This window comes from Mustela lutreola, chromosome 12 (genome assembly GCF_030435805.1).
Source record: "Mustela lutreola isolate mMusLut2 chromosome 12, mMusLut2.pri, whole genome shotgun sequence".
In the NCBI taxonomy this organism is placed as follows: Eukaryota; Metazoa; Chordata; class Mammalia; order Carnivora; family Mustelidae; genus Mustela; species Mustela lutreola.
This window is the reverse complement of record NC_081301.1, coordinates 43,122,071-43,141,310: the sequence shown is the minus strand read 5'-3', so window position 1 is coordinate 43,141,310 and position 19,240 is coordinate 43,122,071. Positions and strand designations below refer to the sequence as shown.

Below are 19,240 nucleotides of genomic sequence, written 5' to 3'. Positions count from 1 at the left end.
TTACCAAAAAGAAGAGAGAAAGAGCCCAAATAAAATCACAAATGAGAGAGGAGAAATAACTATCACCACAGAAAGGCAAACAATTGTAAGAGAACATTATGAAAAATTAGATGCTAACAATTTGGGTAATCTGGAAGAAATGGGTAAATTCCTAGAAACATATAAATTACCAAATCTGAAACAGGAAGAAATAGAAAACTTGAGGAGACCCATAACCAGCAAAGAAATTGAAGCAGTAATCAAAAATCTCCCAACAAAAGTCCAGGATCAGATGGATTCCCAGGGGAGTTCTACCTATTCTTCTCAAACTGTTCCAAAAAATAGAAATGGAATGAAAACTTTCAGACTCATTCTGTGAGGCCAGAATTACCCTGATTTCAAAACAAGACAAAGACTCCATTAAAAAAGAACTATAGGCCAATATCTCTGATGAATGTGGATGCAAAAATTCTCAACAAAATACTAGCAAATCAAATCCAACAGTACATTAAAAGAATCATTCCCCATGATCAAGTGGGATTTATTCCTGGGTTGCCAGGGTGGTTCAATATTTGCAAATCAATCAACATGATACACCACATTAATAAAAGAAAAGAACCATATGATCCTCTCAATAGATGGAGAAAAAGCATTTGACAAAGTATAGCATCCATTCTTAATAAAAACTCAACAAAGTAGAGATAGAGAGAACATAATTTAACATCCTAAAAGCCATATATGAAAGACAAACAGTTAATTTCGCACTTAATGGGGGAAAACTGAGAGCTTTTCCTCTACAGTCAGGAACAAGACAGGTATGTCCACTCTCACTATTGTTATTTAACATAGTGGTAGAAGTCCTAACCTCAACAATCAGAAAATAAAAGCATCCAAATTGGCAAGGAAGGTGACATGATACTCTATACAGGAAACCCAAAAGGAGGGCCTGTCTGGCTCAGTCAGAAGGACATAGGTCTTTTGATTTGGGGGTTGTGAGTTTGAACCCCTGTTTACTTAAAAAAATAAGATCTTAAAAAAACAACCAAGAAAATCCCAAAAGACTCCACTAAAAAAATTGCTATACCTGATAACATGAATTCAGTAAAGTAACAAGATGCGAAATCACCGTACAGAAATCTATTGCCTTTCTGTGCACCAGTAATGAAGCAGCAGAAAGGATAAACCAAGGCATTGCTCCCATTTATAATTGCACCAAAAACCATGATACCTAGGAATAAACCTAACCAAAGAGTTAGGAAATCTGTACTCTGAAAACTATAACACACATAGGAAAGAAATTGAAGATGACACAAAGAATGAAGGAACATTCCATGCTCATGGATTGGAAGAAGAAATATTGTTAAAAGGTCTATACTACCCAAAGCAATCTACACTTATAATGCAATCCCTCTCAAAATACCACCTGCGTTTTTCACAGAGTTAGAATAAACAATCCTAAAACTTGTATGGAACCAGAAAAGACCCTGAATAGCCAAAGCAGTCTTGAAAAAGAAAAGCAAAGCTGGAGGCATCACAGTTCTGGACTTCAAGTGATACTACAAAGCTGTAGTGATCAAGACAGTATGGTACTGGCAGAAAGACAGATACATCAGTGGAACAAAACAGAGAACCCAGAAGTAGACCCATAACTATATGGTTCAACTAATCTTCAACAAAGCACGTAAGATTATCCAATGGGAAAAAAGACATTCTCTTCGAATGGTGTTGGGAAAACTGGACAGGAATATGCAGAAGAATGAAACTGGATTGCTTTCCTACACCCTAACCAAAAATAAATTCAAAATAGATGAAAAGACTTAAATGTGAGATAGGAAACCATCAAAATCCTAGAGGGGAACGCAGGCAGTAACCTCTTGGACACTGGCTGTAGTAACTTCTTACTAGATATGTCTCCTGAGACAAGGGAAACAAAAGCAAAAATGAGCTATTGGGATTTCACAAGATAAAAAGCTTCTGCACAGTGAAGGAAAGAATCAACAAAACTAAAAGGCAACTTTCAGAATGGGAGAAGATATTTCCAAATGACATATCTGATAAAAGGTTAGTATCCAAAGTTTGTAAAGAGCTTAATCAACTCAACAACCCTAAAAATAAGTAATCCAGTTAAGTATGGACAGAAGAAATGAATAGACATTTTTCCAAAGAAGATATAAAGCTGGCTAACAAACACATGAAAAGATTCTCAACATCACTCATCATCAGGGAAATACATATCAAACTAACATGAGATACCACCTCACACCTGTCAGAATGGCTAAAATTAACAACACGGGAAACAACAGATTGGCAAAGATGCAGAGAAAGGGGAACTCTTTTGCACCATTGATAGGAATGCAGAGTGGTACAGCTACTCTGGAAAATAGTATGGAGGTTCCTCAGAAAGTTAAAAATAGAACTACTCTATGATCCAGCAATTGCACTACTAGGTATTTACCCAGAGGATACCAAAACATTGATTCGAATGGGCACATGAATCCCAATGTTTAGAGCAGCATTATCAACAGTAGGCAAATTATGGAAAGAGCCCAAAAATGTGTCAAATGGGTGATGGGTATTAAGGAGTTGACTTGTTCAGATGAGCACTGGGTGTTGTATATAAATGATGAATCACCAAATTGTATACCTGAAACTAATATTACAATGTATGCTAACTGGAATTTAAATAAAAACTTGAAAAAAATATTGCTCTGAATGAGAAAGAGTAAGTAATGGAAAAAAACACTATTGTTGTGGGTAAAGAAAAAAATAGTAGTCTGTATTATAACACAGGATATCTTTTAAATAAGGATCCTTTTACCTCAAGGTTTATTTGTGACATATAGCTAAGTAATTTGTTTTTGTGATTGTTGACTTAGAATTTTTTTATTCTCACCTACATATTAATACTTGAGACTTTATATAGTCTCATATTGAAGCTTCCTCAAAGTAGCTATTGTTTCTTGGTCTACTTATATCAGATCCTTTATTCATTCTTCACTATATTACATTAAATAGAAGAATGTTACTGTTTTAAAACATGACAAAACCTTTCATGGAGTAGGAACACAAAATAAGTGATCGGTCTTCTATGCAAAATTCTAAAACCTTTTGAAACTGACTTGGTTCTCAGCTTTACTCAGTGCTGGCTTAGGTTTAGGCTTTCTCTAGTCCGCTCAGTTAGTTGCTACTTGTCCATCTACTTACAGCTTTTGAAGTTTTATTTCTGTTATTTTCTTTTTTAATTTTCATTTTTCCTGGGAATTTTACCTTTAAAAATTTTTTTTACTATAGTTTTAATTGAGTTTGGTGAGGATTAGAACTAATTGTGCATATTCAATTTGCCATCTTTTAAGAAATTATCAATTTCATATACCTAACTTACTCAGAATTTCTAGAGTTTTAATCACCTGAATGTGCTTTATTTTATAGGTGGGGTGTTTGTGTGTGTGTGTGTGTGTGTGTGTGTGACTTTGACCATTCTCATGCTTTCATTAACTGTGCAATTAACCTTACCAGGTAGGAGGTTATCCCTTCCTGTTTTTTAAAAATCTTTTTCCTTGGGGATGCCTGGGTAGCTCATTCAGTTAGGCATCTGCCTTCGGCTCGGGTCGTGATCTCAGGGTCCTGGGATTGAGTCCCTCATTGGGCTCTCTGCTCGGTGGGGGGCCTGGCTTCCTCCTCTCTCTGCCTGCCTCTCTGCCTACTTGTGCTCTCTCTGTGTCAAATAAATAAATAAAATCTTTTAAAAAAATCTTTTTCCTTGAACTAGTTATTTTAAAGACTAGTTAATTTATTTTTTAAAATTTGTGCTTTTGATATAAAAATCTGGTATGTACTTAATTTGAAAATTTCAAGCGAAGAAAAGTGTATAAAGTAAAAAGTCATCTCCTTTCTCCTCATGGTCATCCCAGTGTTGAGTCATCCCAGCCTTTCAAATTATTTACAATTCGATGTCTTTATAGACTTTTAGATTTGTTCTGTACATACATAAGCATATGTATTTTAAGATGGAGTAATCTATAATTCCTCTGAGGTTGAATCTTTCATTTAACACCATATTTAATGTACCTTCTTCCATATGAGGATGTATACTTCATTCTAGGAAGTATAGCATAGTGGTCAGTATCAGGGTTTTAAAGCCAGGCCAAGAATGGTGCCTGGCATGTATTTATTACTCCCAACAACTGTTAGCTACCATCATCATCTTTGTTAGTGTTATGGTTAAATAGTATATTCACTGTATCCACATTGACATTTAAGTGGTTTCTAAATTTTCACTACCAAGAATACTGATGCAGTAAATAACCTTGTTGCACACATGTTTTTTAACTTTAATATTTCTATAGGTAAATTTCTAGAAATGAAATTATAAATAGAATGTTACTTATGTTTATAATTTTTATTATTTTTGCAAATTTCTTTCAGAAAAAGTTGTGCCATTTTATACATCCAACAGCAGTATGTGAAAGTTCTTCCTCACCAGTTATTTATAAATTTATTAGTTTTTGTCAGTCAAGAGAATACACACTTTTTAAAATTTAAATTCAATTAACATATAATGTTATTGGTTTCAGAGGTAGGGATCAGAGAATATACACTTCGACTGTTCACTGTTCCTTAAGGCCTGCATTTGTAGTACTACTATGATCCACAAGGTGGGACTGATTTTCTGAATGTCTACTTACACAGATCAGGCTTAACCAATACAGTTGAGAAAGTAGTCACATTATTTTAAAAAAAAATCTTTTATTTATTTTTTTTAAAGATTTTATTTATTTATTTGACAGACAGATCACAAGTAGTCAGAGAAGCAGGCAGAGAGAGAGGAAGGGAAGCAGGCTCCCCTCAGAGCAGAGAGCCCAATGTGAGGCTTGATCCCAGGACCCTGAGATCATGACCTGAGCTGAAGGCAGACTTTAGCCCAGTGAGCCAACCAGGCGCCCCAAAATCTTTTATTTTTAAGCACTTGTCTCTCAAGAAGATTTGGGGGCATTATAGCTCACTAAAAATTATTCCTTCATTTTTAGAGTACAGTATGTTTCCAAAGATGGATAAGATTGTAAAACCAAATATGTTGTTATTGGTATAGCATATCAGACATTTAAAAATCTAACTACTACAATGTGATAAATATGTATCATGATAGAAATATATATGAAGTGCTATAGAATAATTGTATTACTGTCCTAAACTCTGTATAAAGTCTTTGCAATTTACTCTATAATTTATATGCTTCTTTGAAGGGTAATAAAAATATAAAATTTTTTTTTGGTTTGTCTATAGACTACTTTTTTCGTAGTCAGGGTTCTATGGCCTAGTTTAGAAGCTTTCATTCTCTGCATATGTCAGGTAATTTGGAATTTATAAAGACAGGATAGTTTTATTAAAGAGTACAGGTCTGCAACCAGAATGTCTGGATTCAAATCTGAGCTGTGCTATTTTACTGGCTGATTTTGGAATACTATTTGACTTTTTTATATACCTTAGTTTCTTCATTTTTATTTTCTATTTTTTAGTTAATTCATTTTTATTTATTTTTATTTTTTAAAGATTTATTTATTAGAGAGCGAGAATACACATGTGTGAGTAGGGGAGGGGCAGAGGAAGAGAAAGAATCTCAAGCAGGCTCCATGCTTAGTGCAGAGCCGGACTTGGGGCTCAAACTCACGACCCTGAGATCATGACCTGAGCCAGAATAAGAGCCAGCTGCTCAACTGACTGAGCCACTGCGGTGCCACTAGTTTTTTCATTTTTGAAATGGAGATGATAACAGTACCTTCTTTCTACTTAGAGTCACTGTGCAGATTAGATGAAAGGGGTTTTGTGTGTGTGTGAGAGAGACTGAGAATAGCATACCATTATAATAGTGCATATAGTATTAGTTATTAGCTGTTATTATTAATGGTTTTAATTTATAAACTGAAACTTGAATAACTTTCCTGGGGATTTCCCCAAAACATATTTTGAAAAGTATTTTCCCCAGGATATTTAAGTTAATCGATTCAGTTTCCAAGTGATTTATATTCTGGTATCTGAGATGCCAAATGGCATTTACACATTGCCATTCTATAGGGATTCAATATACATTCAATGAAGAAGGAATCATTGCTTATTGTTCAATTTGAAGATTTGTTAAGCTACATTTTGTATTTTTCATTAGAATGATGGTATTTCCAGATCAAGTGCATAAGCACCATCTGTAACAAATTCTGGGGCTCCACTTCAGACCTACTGAGTGTGAAATGCTAGGGATAGGGTTTAGCAATTTGTGTTTCAGCAACCCCTCCTGATGATTCTGATACATGCAAAGTTTATAACCACTGCTTTAGGAAATAATCAAGAAGTTATGTTGTATTTAGTACATTCCAAGGACTATTTATTTTACCATCCGGTTTTATTGACATTACTCTGTTAAAACAATTTTTTTTTAATATATATGATTTTTATTTATTTATTTATTGAAGACATTATTTATTTATTTGGCAGACAGAGATCACAAGTAGGCAGAGAGGCAGGCAGAGAGAGAGAGAGGAAGGGAAGCAGGCTCCCTGCTGAGCAGAGAGCCCAATGCTGGGCTCAGTCCCAGGACCTGGGATCAATACCTGAGCCGAAGGCAGAGGCTTTAACCCACTGAGCCACCCAGGCGCCCCTATTTATTTATTTGACAGAGACAAACAGGTGAAGTAGCAGGTAGAGGGAGTGGGAAAAGCAGGCTCCCTACTAAGCAAGGAGCCCAGTGGGGACTCGATCCCAGGACCCTGGGAGCATGACCTGAACCAAAAGCAGTTCCTTAACCAACTAAGCCATCCAGTTGCCCCAAATCAAATGTCTTCATGGTCCTTTTTCTTTTGTTTATATGGTGAGGCTTTTAGCAATAATTTAACTTTTGCATATTTGGAGAATTTTTATTATATATTTTTTAAGTGCCTCTAGTGTGTAGAAATAGAATTATCAGACTTGGTCTGCATAGCTGTAAAGAAACTCACCTGCCAAAATTTAAAACATTTTGCAGAGAATGTATGGTTGATAAGTTGGAAGAAGCCTGAAGCCAAAAGTTAGTTTAAAACATTAAACTTAGAGACACCTGGGTGGCTCAGACAGTTAAGCGTCTGCCTTCAGCTCAGATCATGATGCCAGGGTCCTGAGATTGAGTCCTGCATCTGGCTCCTTGCTTAGCAGGGAACTTGCTTCCCCTCTGCCTGCTGCTCCCCCTGTATGTGTGTGCATTCTCTCTCTCTGACAAATAAATAAATAATCTTAAAAAAGATAAAACATTAAACTTATATGGACTCATTTAAACATAGCAGTTTGGTGGTATTTGACATGCTAGTTTATTACTTACTGCTCTAATGACAGGTGGAGAGTAGGTGGGAGAGAGAAACTGAATATAAAAAGATGGAATATAATAGGAACCCTAAAGTAATTAAAATCGAAGTAAGAAAGGGAAGGAGAAAGTACCCTGGCTTACTGAAATATGTGAAAATGTTAGCAGAGATTTAAACAACAACTCAGTATTAATTAATGTGATATAGCCTCCAAAACAGCTGAAATTCTAGATTGCATTAACAGAAAATGAACATATAGACTGTGGGAAGTGATAGTTTTGAATCCTTAACTTCTTGGCATTCTTTCTTTCCCTTTCCCTTTTCCTTTCCTCTTTCTTTCTTTCTTTCTTTCTTTTCTTTCTTTCTTTCTCTCTCTCTCTCTCTCTCTCTCTTTCTTTCTTTCTTTCTTTCCCTTATCTCTCTTCCTCCATCGCTCCCTCCCTCCCCTTCCCTCACGACCTCTCTTTCTTTCTTTCTTTCTTTCTTTCTTTCTTTCTTTCCTTCTCTTTCTCTTTTTCCAGTAGGGGGAGAGGGCAGAGGGAGGGAGAGAATCTTAAAAGACTCCATGGCCAGCCCAGAGCCTAGTCTCATGACCCAGAGATCATGGCCTGAGCTGAAATCAAGAGTTGGATGCTTAACTGACTGAGCCACCCAGACAACCCTTGGCATTATACTTCAAAAGGGATAAAGAAGAACTGGAACTCAATAAGAGCAGATTGAGCAGAATGGCAGAGACTAAAAAAACCATGCCACATAAAGAACATTCAAAGGTACTGAACACTCAAAGGCCCTGGGGGAACTTAGCTTGCCTCAGAAGGACCTCAAGTGCTAGAGAGGAAGGAATTTGGACATGCAGAAGTCCTATGGGGTTTTATTCTTGGCCCACTTCTCTGATTTTATTTTCTTTTTGCTGCTCTTTCACCTCCAAAATCAGTAGACTGGTCAATTTGGGGGGCTTGAGGGCAAAAGAGTCATTAGCTTATAGCTTGTTATATATTAATCAAGATAGAAGGTGGGAGAAAAATGGTACTCAGACCTTCTCAACTGGCAGAACTTCTCAATATAAAATTCAAGATAGCCCTGTAAGGCTAGAATCAAGGAAACATTGGATGGGGGAGAAGTAAGAGTCAGATGAGCTGGCTGTGAGGACAGAGGCTGTGGTGTGCTACTCAGCCCCATGGGAGTGCAAGAAGAACGTTATCTCCCTTACTCCACTAGCTTTCTATGGCAGAGAGCATCAGAAAACAATGATAATCCTCTGTACAGTATTCCAAGTCTTTTGTAATAGTCCGTACCCATTTCTTAATTTGGGGTGCTTGTAGTATAAATGTCTTGAAGGCCAAGGTCTTCTTCATCTCCGTAATTCCTTCGTTACCTATTAGAGTGCCTTGCTGATACAGTATTTTCTACATAAGAACCTTCTGAAGTCTTTCAACTATCTGCTTATTATAGGACTTCATACATATCTCATTTAGAACACTTAATGTTCCATTGTAGCTTTTGGTTTTGTACATCTAATAATTTATAAGCCCTTCTAGGATAGAGTTAACTATCTTTTATTTTTTTTTAAGATTTTATTTATTTATTTGACAGAGGTCACAAGTGGGTAGAAAGGCAGGCAGAGATGGAGGGGGAAGCAGGCTCCCCGCTGAGCAGAGAGCCCGATGTAGGGCACAATCCCAGGACCCTGGGATCATGACCTGAGCCAAAGGCAGAGGCTTTAACCCACTGAGCCATCCAGGCGCCCTGAGTTGTAACTATCTTGCTCATTTTTATGTCCCCAGCACCTGCTATAGTATCTGGCATGTAGTAGGCATTCAGTAAATTTGGAATAAATAAATAAATAAAGGTAGAACTATAATTACATCAAATGTTAAGAATTTGAGGACAGCCCTAAAATAACCCTTATTTGCCAAAGTGCCCTTTTCCTTCTCCTTTGGTCTCTTTACTCTTACTACTTTGGACTCTTTTTTGCTTGCCTGCTTTTGTACCTCCAGTGTGACATATTGATCCCCATTATATGATCTTGTCCTCTCCTATGATAGTAGGATGTTAGTAGTCTTATACTTAGTAATAACTCCTTTATTTTACCCTGTCTTAGGACTGTCTGTATCTGTACGTTGCTTCTCATGGGCAGCTCAGTTAGGAATCCTCCAACTGAGAAATCACAAAATAGAGGAGTTCACTAGTTGCCTGATCTCCTTTCTTCTTAGCAGCAGTGATTTGGGAAGAAGTTTTATGAAGCTTGGGAATCTACAAAGATATATGGGATCTGTGTCCTGTCTAATCCAGCTGGCCAGCTATGTAACTGGAGACACTGACCAGATATGTCCTCTAGCTCAGTCTGATGACAGTTAAGAACATGGATTTGAGAAGAAAAGAAGGTTTCTGACTTGGATGATAAGTGTGTGGCCAAAGACTTCCAAACATAATAGGGAATGCAGAGGGGTGCAGACTTTGAGAGGGAAGACTGATGAGTTTAATTATGAATATACTGTTAGGATATCCTGAAAGATACCCACATGAATGTGTCTACTAAGCAGTTGGATAAAATAGTCAGAAAATTAGGGAAAAGGTCAGTTTGAGAGTTTTTAAACCAAAAGAATAAGTGGAATTTTTTTGGATGTAAGGTAGTATTAGAAGTCAAGTAAAAGCAGAAGCCAGAATTTAAATGTTAAAGAAAGGGAAAGCCCCGAAGAGAAGACCTAAAGAATGATCTGAGGGTAAGTAAAACCAAAGAAGTTCTCGCCCCAAAGACAGAAAAATTATAAGGAAAAACACTGAAAAGAAAGAAGAATGTATCAATAGTGTCAGATATTGCAGACTGAAGTAAGAACTGGGAATTGTCTCCTTGGATTTGGTAAGTAAGGAGTCATATAATCTTATTGAGAGAAATTGCTTTGGGATTGCAGAATGAGAACCTCACCTCAGTGTCTTGACGTCTGATAGCAAGATGAGGAACTTTTAAAAGCATGTATAGAAGATTTTTTAAGTTTATAAGAAAAAAGATAAGATGATAGGTAAATTTTTCTAAAGCCTATGGTGTAGGCCTTGCTCCTAATCCCTTAATGCCTAACCAATCTCTGAAGAGTGGGACTTCTCAGACAACCATGACTTTTTTAGAAACTCAGGATATTAAAAAAGAAGAAGAAAGAAAGCAAGAAAGCTAGGATATGGCAGGTTCAGTAGAAACTAGCTTTTCTGCTACTTCACATATGTTGTATAACATTTCCATGCATATTACCCTCCTATGGAGGGTAATCCAGCTTTAATTCTTTGTTTCCTTCTCAAAAACCATTGCCATAAAGTGAGCAAACAGTGACATAGTTTAATTTGTTTATAATCTATTTTTTAAAAAACTTAATCCTATACAAATTTGTTATTAGTAATAAAGTCCATGTCTCCATGTTATTTGAGGCTCTACCCTAACTATCTCCCCTTAATCTTCCTAACTTTACTCTCGCCAGTGTTTGAAAAAATTGCATAGGAGTTTATACAGAACATGGGCTGACCATTGCTTTTTAACCTCTGCCCTGTAACTTTTGGTTCTCCTGTTTTTGTTTTTGTTTTTGTTTTTAACCCTTAAAGCTCTTCTTCTTCTTTTTTTTTTTTTAAGATTTTATTTATTTATTTATTTGGCAGACAGAGATCACAAGTAGGCAGAGAGGCAGGCAGAGAGAGAGAGGGAAGCAGGCTCCCTGCTGAGCAGAGAGCCCCATGCGGGACTTGATCCCAGGACCCTGAGATCATGACCTGAGCCGAAGGCAGCGGCTTAATCCACTGAGCCACCCAGGCACCCCCTTAAAGCTCTTCTAAATGCCATTTTCTTATCAGGAACTGCCTTAGGAATCTGAACTCTATTGTTCTTTCCATCCTTACTGGGCATCATCTTAATAAGTTTCCTTAATTTTTCCCAGAATGCTAAAAATTGACTGATTTGGATAAATTACAGATTGGTGCAAGCACAAACTTATTCTGCTTTCTCTATCTGGACCCTGAGAACACAGGGCTGCAGCTGTCTCACTAGTCTAGGGAAGTAGTAGTGTCCTTCCAAAACTCAGTTTTTGTTACACTGAAAATCCTTTTGTTGTAAAATTATCATGATCCACCTCTGTTAATGGCTCCTTTATGCTGCTAAAGTGTCCAGTTTCATTCATTTGTCAGGATCTTGGGTTTTTGCCCTTTTAAACATGTCTTTCACATATATTAAAGGCAACATGTCCAAACCTGTTGTAAGCAATTTGTTCCTAAACTTGCTTCTCTTTTCACTTAATAACACCACCATGTCTTCCGTTGCCCAAGACAGAAACCTGTGAGTTACACAAAATCTATTTACTCTGGTTCTTAAATGACTGGATTGAAAATATAATTTCCATCCTGTTTGCCATTGCTCTGCTCCAGGAAACCTTCATCTTTTACCTGCATTACTGTGACAGCCTCCTAACAGATCATATTGCCTCCAATATTACTTGCCTTTTATTCACTCAACCAGAAATATTTTTCAGAAATGCAGATTGATCATTTTATTCCCCTGATTTAAGTTCTTTGGTAGTTTTACCATTTTCCTTAGATGGAAGTACAAACTTTTATGTGTCTTATAAAGTCTCTTATCATTTGTCTCCTCTTTATGCCACTTGTTCACTTCACATTCTCTGACTCAGCCATAGCACTCTGACTTCTTTGTGCTACTATATTCATCCTCACTTTTGGGTTTCTCTACTTGAATTGCTTTGACTTTGAACCTCTTCTTCTCTGTTTCAACCAGGTAACTCCTATTCATTTATTCTTTATAATGAAGCTTAAGTATTACTTCGTTAGAGAAAATTTCTGGAAATTCCTTAACTAGATAAATTGTCTTTGCTCTGCTTTTATAACACCTTTTTTCATATGGTAGCACTTAGGCCATTCTAATTGCTTATTCAGTCTTTATAGACTTTAAGGTCTGTGAGGGAGGTTACTTAGCTATTTTGCCTGCCCTTGTGAGTTATTCAAAGATGGAATGAACATTTAGGGGTGCTTATGTTTCCCATTACCAGAAGTGTTCATGTGCAGGTTGAGTATGTCCAAGTTAGGACCAAAATAGAGAACCATTGGGAAGTCTTTTAAGTTCTTTCCAGTCAGGAGATTGTTTTTTCTAAATTATCAAATATACATATATAATTGTTTTAAAAGATTCTATGTTAATTAAAAAATTTTCACCGAATTAAAAATATTGAATATTCAATAACTACTGGTATATAGAAAACCTAATTACATTTAGAGCACTGTGTCTGGATTTTTTGAAATTGATGTTATATTTTGTATCTCTTGTAGGCGAAATGAATCAGAAGTACAAGGAACTAAAAAAACGGGAGGAAAATATGGACAGTAAGTAACCTTACTGATAGGAAAATATTCTGATATCTGTTCATGTATACAAAATCAGAGATTTCATTTTGGGAAGATACAATGGCTGATAGTAAGTGCAGAAGTGTGGACATTCAAAGTATTTGCCTTGAAGAATTAATAAATATCTAGCATAGTTTAGGGATGGGTAGAAAATTTTTAAAAGGTTTTGTACATTTGTGTGTATATGAGTATTTTTGTTCTACAGTTGGGTTCTAAAGCTAGTACTTATATTTATTGTTTGTACAGAGACCACTTACTAATTGAGTGTTGAATGTTCTCTTAACTGCTTCACTGTATTCATCCTTAGTATCTTTTGCCCTTTTATTTTTAGCTTTTCATAATACTTCCCTCTCATTATTTATCAGCCTTCACCTCAGATCTTGCTACTTGGTTCTGTTACTAACTGTAACTTTAGAAGCCTTGCAGCTGCTCATTTACTTTTTAAAAATCTTAACTTTCTAAGTAGATCTTCACTTAATTGCGTTATATCTATAATATAGATAAATTTTTAAAAATTTATTATTATATTATCTGTTACCTGGTTTCCTTTGCTAATAATCATTTTGGTAGAATCTGAAGTTTTATTGGTCCGATGTCAATTGTTACCTTCATAGAAGCATGCCATAATGTAGAAATTGCCAACTCTGATTTAACAATATTCTAAGATTTCTTTAAATCTCAGCAAGTACCAAAAATTATCTCAAAGTAATTAGTTGTTTTGTGCTAATAGTAAAGTTATTGTAACTGTAAGTTTTATTTTTTGAAAGAGCCATAGAAATACCTTAAGAATATAAAAACGTAAATTACATAATGATTCTATATTAGACAAGGGAAAGGAAGATTTCTTAGAATATTTGTAATGTGAATAAATTATTTAGTCGAGATTAATACAGCATTTTAAGGAAAATACTCATTTTCAGATGAAATAAGTAATTAGCAACTATTTTCCTTATTAAAATTTGTGGCTAGTTATAAGTATGAATAATTATATCAAGGAGAGCCTATGTAAAAATGGATTTTTTTGTGTTCTTCTATATATCAGCTGTTACCTCTGAGCCTGAATTTATACCTTTTAGTTTATTTGTATTAAGATCATAACTGTTAAGCTTTAGAAGCTTGAGAATATGTAGAAATATTCTTACTGAGTAATTTAATTACCTGTGGTTAATAAAAGATTAAATATAGTCATAATGTAAAATTTGCTTTGAATTTCTAAAAAGTACTGTTAAGACCTATAGATCAGAATTTATATAGTGTTAACTATATTAACAGTAGCTTATCATATTTTGAATCTGCAGCTTTTATTGAGACGTTTGATGAAACTAAGAATCAGGAGCTGGAAAGGAAGGCACAGATAGAAGCCAACATTGTTGCACTTCTGGAGCACTGTAGTAGAGTGAGTACCATGTGCCTGTCTTAGTGTCCTCATTATTTTTGCTGTGATTACCTTTCCAAATATAGCTCAAAAAATGCAGTGGTGTACTATTACATCTGTTAATTTAATCTGTTTCCTTTACACTCCCTTGCTTATTTTTTTAAGCTATTAATTTGTTTATTTCTAGCAAAATTCAGCTAAGGATGATAGGGGAAAGGAGGATATGTATAATGTCAATTTTTAGTAAGCAAGGGACCAATTCAAAGTAATTATTATGATTTTCTTCTATTGTTAATGTATCTGAACTTGGATAAGTAATGTTTGCACAGAAACTTCAAAATCTGGATGTTATAATGGAAAATGATACATTTTTACATAGTCATTTGTATTATGAATAGAAGTGATTCTTGTAAGAATCTATAAGAGTAAAGTTTATCAAGGAGTATCTTGATTCATAAAAAATGTTTATTGAATGGTTACTAATGAGTGCTAGAACAGAAGGAAAAATGCACAATCTCTTAAGTATTCTGTGTCTGAAGACTCCAAGCAGTTCTTAAAATAGTGTATTTGAATTTCTTCTACAGTGAGATCAAATTCAGAATTATTTCTTTTACATTAGCTTTAATTTAGTCTCTCCTTATTGCAAAAACCTGACTTTGAATCTCACTATATTTTCTAAGCAGACATAAAACATATGATAAATGATGTATTTCAAAAAAGGATACTGACTCAGAACATCTAGTTGGTTAGTAGTGTTTTCCAAGAGTTTTCTTGGGGAAGCAAATCAGTGGAATTTTTTCCCATTTTTATTTCTCTACAAATATAGAATCTAAATCGTATGAAACAGATCTCTTCTATCACCAATCAAGAGCTGAAAATGATGCAGGATGATCTCAATTTTAAATCTACTGAAATGCAGAAATCACAAAGTACAGCTAGGAATTTGACTTCAGGTGAGAAAACATAGATTTTAATATCTTTTTTTTTCTGTAACAAATTGAAACTTTAAAACTTTAATGTTATTTTATTTGATATTTTAGAAAGGCTGATAAAGTAATTTATGATTGCTTATTTATAGCCTCAGAATTTTGTGTGACTTTTCACATCAACTTAATAGTATTTCATTGGGATATTCTGATCCATTTTTAACATTTATTGAATGCTTGCTCTATGCCTTTGGTATAATAGGTACACAGAGATTTAAAAAAAAAAATGCGGTCTCTTTCCTCAAGGAACTTTGAGCTTGGTGGAATAATGACAAACAAATAACTAAAATATAATGAAACAGTACATGATAGAAGGATAAGGAGCAACAGAATTATACTGTGTTCATATCCACCCCAGTCTTGGGTAGTTAGGAGAGGAATCCTCGAGAAAGTAATATTTTAGTATATGTGCTGCCGAAGTGAGCACTAATTATATTTTAATTATAATTAGTTTCAGCCATTATAACTGACATGATACTAGAATGCCAGCTACATATATAATTTAAATTTCCTAGTAGGTAGGTTATAAAAGTAAACAGGTGGATTTTAATATTTTATTCAATCAGTTTACCCAAGAGATTACTGTTTAAGCTTGTAATCAGTACAAAAATGAGATTTTGCAGTTACGGGTCATCTGGATGGCTCAGTTGATTAAGCATCTGCCTTCAGCTCAGGTCATGATCCCAGAGTCCTGGGATTGAACCTCACATCAGGCTCCCTGCTCAGTGAGAAGCCTGCTTCTCCCTCTGCCTCTGTTCTTCCCCCCTCTTCCTCTGCTTGTGCATTCTTCCTCTCTCTCTCTCTCTCTCTCTGTCAAATAAATAAATAAATAAATAAGTTAAAAAAAAAAAGTTACAGTCCATCTCAGCTTGAGAGTAGACATAGTCAAGTGTTCAAAAACTGTATGTGGCTAGTGGCTCTCATTTTGTCCTTGCAGATAGAGATTAAAAACAAATACACAAAATTGAGCTTAAAGAGTTCAAGATAGTGTGTCAGCTACACTCAAAAGAAAAAAAGAGTTTAGGATAAAGTCAGAATTTATATAGAATCTTTGTTTCTTGAACTGATGGTTTCTAACTATGAGTGTTTTTTTATGCTGGTATGTGATGATTTTGAATTAGTCATTTTTTTTTTCCCTACTTGGAATTACACTGGCAGTTAGTGAAATTATAAGGAACAAGAAATTAATATTTGCTAACTTAAAAATGTTGAGATTCTTGAATTGGAATAATGAATCCACAGTGTTTATTTATTTGGAATCCCAAAATCTAAAATGCTCCTGGCAGCAAAACCTGTCCTGACCTGAACTGACATGAGGCTGCTTATAGTCTTAATTATCCTACCTAATGTGACTGTTCATCATTTTTACTGCAGAAATAGTTAAATACTTGATGACAGGGTGGTGCCTTAAACCCTGCTGTGGGAGTTACAATATATGTGCTATATTATTTTTCTAAAATCTGAAAAATTCTGCATTCTAAAATGCAATAACCTGGGAGTTTTATATAAAGATTATAGACCTACAAATATATGCTGAATGTTATTAATATACAGTTGAATTTAGATTGATGATATAGCTGGACAATAGTTATTTTACACATTTAAGTATATTTTATCTGCCCAGATTTTCTTGTATCTAGAACTCACCATAAGAAGTCTATACTATTCTTGTTCACCTTTCAGAGAAAATGAATTTTACATTCCCTACTTGTGAATTGCCTCCCTTTTGGCTCTTGCATTTATAATTAGAAATCACCTGATTTTCTTAGTGTACTGTTTCTTAATAGGGCAATATTATTCCCAAAGGGACAAAATTAATTCTTGGGGGGAGAGTAAAAAATATCTTACTTATAATGGTTTGTGAACCCTCAAAAGGGTCACTGTATATAAACAGATATATATATGTAATATATCTGTAATAATAAAGTTTCATGGGAGGGTGGTGATTAGGAAAAAATAGTCTACAAAAGACTCCTTTGGGGGGACAGTGATGGGGTAAAAAGAGATTGTGAAACACTAGTGTATTGCATGAGTAAAGAGGCAAGGAATCTGTCAGCAATAGTTTTTATTTATATTTTTGGAAAGGAAACTCCAGGGAATAAACAAATGCACTGATGGCAGAATATTTCAGAAACATTTCCCCATGTCAAAGTGGTTCCTTCTGAGATTTTGCTACTATGTACACACTGCTTAGTAAACTTTGCAACTTCATAGCATATCAGAAGGAACTAGTCTGCATCCTCTTCCTGTCTCTTCCCTTGGAGAAGTTTTTAACTTTTCAAGGGAACCTGCTGTTAAAGGAAGATAAACTTTACCCTATACCAACCAACCATTTTCTCTTTTTCTCTGGAAAAGCAGTTTGTATAACTCCTAAATGTATGTCCCTGATATATCTTCAAATTAAACTTTTAGTTAGAGTTCAATAATATTTCCACCTAACAGTCAAAATATATAAGCTATATGCATTTTCTTTTTAGAGCAATGAAACACCATAAGCTTCAGTGACTTTGATTTAGCACTTTGATTTTCATTTTAACTGTTTTCAACACTAGTTGAGATACGAACCCAACAAAACAAAACCCACTCAACATTTAAGTCCATATATCTGTATGAATTTTAAGACTCTTAAGGGGTCAAAAGGAAACGCTCAAGTTTAATTATACCAATTTCAATTTTGTTGGGAAAAATTTCCTTTCTTAAACCACTGTCTTTTGAAGCCTTAAACAATTTGATATTTTATGCTCTATGATCATTGTTATACCTGGAGAATCATTCAGTTTTGAACATATTTTTACTATATTACCTTCCACCTATATTTTGATTCATAAGGTTTCAGAGGTTGAAGAAGAAAGTTTAATAGCAGCTTTGTATTTGATTTTCTCATTAGGGAGTCTATATAGATAATAAACCTCAGTTTCAAGTAGAATTTGCTAAATTTTATGAGAAGAAGCCAACTTAATGCCTCCCACATAGAGGGAGACATCATGGTAAAAGTGCAACAAAGTGCCAAAATCCACACGCAAACTCTATTCAGATCCTAATCTGACCAGTGAACTGTGTAAGCATTTGGGTAAACTTCAGGGGACCTAGGAAAAAGCAGCAGTTAGAAGTTGAAAGAGTTGAGTACAGAGATTTTATATACTGACTGCTACAAAGGAGAAGAGTTTAGGGTTTAAGTTCAGCAAAGTTTATTACTTGTTTAGTATAAATCAACACTTCTCAGAGGAGCACAGTTTAATCCAGAATCTCTACTACATATCATTTAAAGTTTCAATTATACTATAAAAATTTATAGGAAAATGTGAGTCAAGGGGAAAAACAGTTAATAAACATTGAACCCAAGATAATCCAGGTGTTGAATGAACAGAAGACTTTAAACGTTTAGGAACATTTTTAAGGGTTTAAAGGAAAATTAAATCATAACAAGTGAACCAATGGAGAATCCCACAGAAAGAGAAAAATTATAAAAAGAACCAAGTGGAAATTTTAGCATTGGAAATATACCTAAGATGAAAAATTCACTGAATGATGTTATTTTATTTTTAAAATCTTTCACCCCCTAAATCTCTAAGTAATAAAAGGAAGATGTTCACATTTGTCTTAATACTCTGAAATACCACCATACTTTTCTGAGGCTATTTATATCTCTACTTTAAAATAGAGGTAAAATGAAAGCAAAGTGCTCAGAGATGAAAATGTTTCCCTACATGCCTCTATATACAAACAAATAACTCTTTGGGGTGTTATTATTACTGTCGTACCTAGTCCAGGGAACATAGAGAGGAAACCAATTTAGGCAGGTTTGAATTCAGATATCTTCATCTGGATGTGCATGATATATATATTTCAGTTCCATTTTAGTTTGCTAAAATTACACTTTACTTTGATAGCTGTAAGAAAAGCAAAACAGAATGATGCCTGGGGAAGCATGAATAGCAAAATTGAGCAAGTGTTACTACTGTACCTCTTCTCATAGCTCATTGTTACTCTTTGAAGCATCTTTCTGGATCATTAACATTTGCTGTTTTAAAAGTAAATCTTTCATAAACATGATAATATCACTCAGCACCAAAGCCTGACTGGCTGTGTGACTTTGGGCAAATTACTTTTCTAATGGGGTGCCTGGGTGGCTCAGTCAATTAAGCATCTGCCTTCAGCTCAGGTCATGATGCCAGGGTCCTGGGATC

At 34.9% G+C, this 19,240-nt stretch overlaps 1 protein-coding gene across 2 annotated transcripts in view; it reads left to right on the top strand.

The window, feature by feature from the left end:
• IFT74 (intraflagellar transport 74) overlaps positions 1–19,240 on the top strand; it is an 83,812-nt gene that overhangs the window by 51,004 nt on the left and 13,568 nt on the right. For both annotated transcript variants that reach the window (XM_059142818.1, XM_059142817.1), the window contains exons 14-16: positions 12,618–12,671; positions 13,991–14,088; positions 14,894–15,020. In XM_059142818.1, coding sequence (XP_058998801.1) covers positions 12,618–12,671; positions 13,991–14,088; positions 14,894–15,020 — 279 coding nt within the window. The remainder of the gene's footprint in view (positions 1–12,617; positions 12,672–13,990; positions 14,089–14,893; positions 15,021–19,240) is intronic.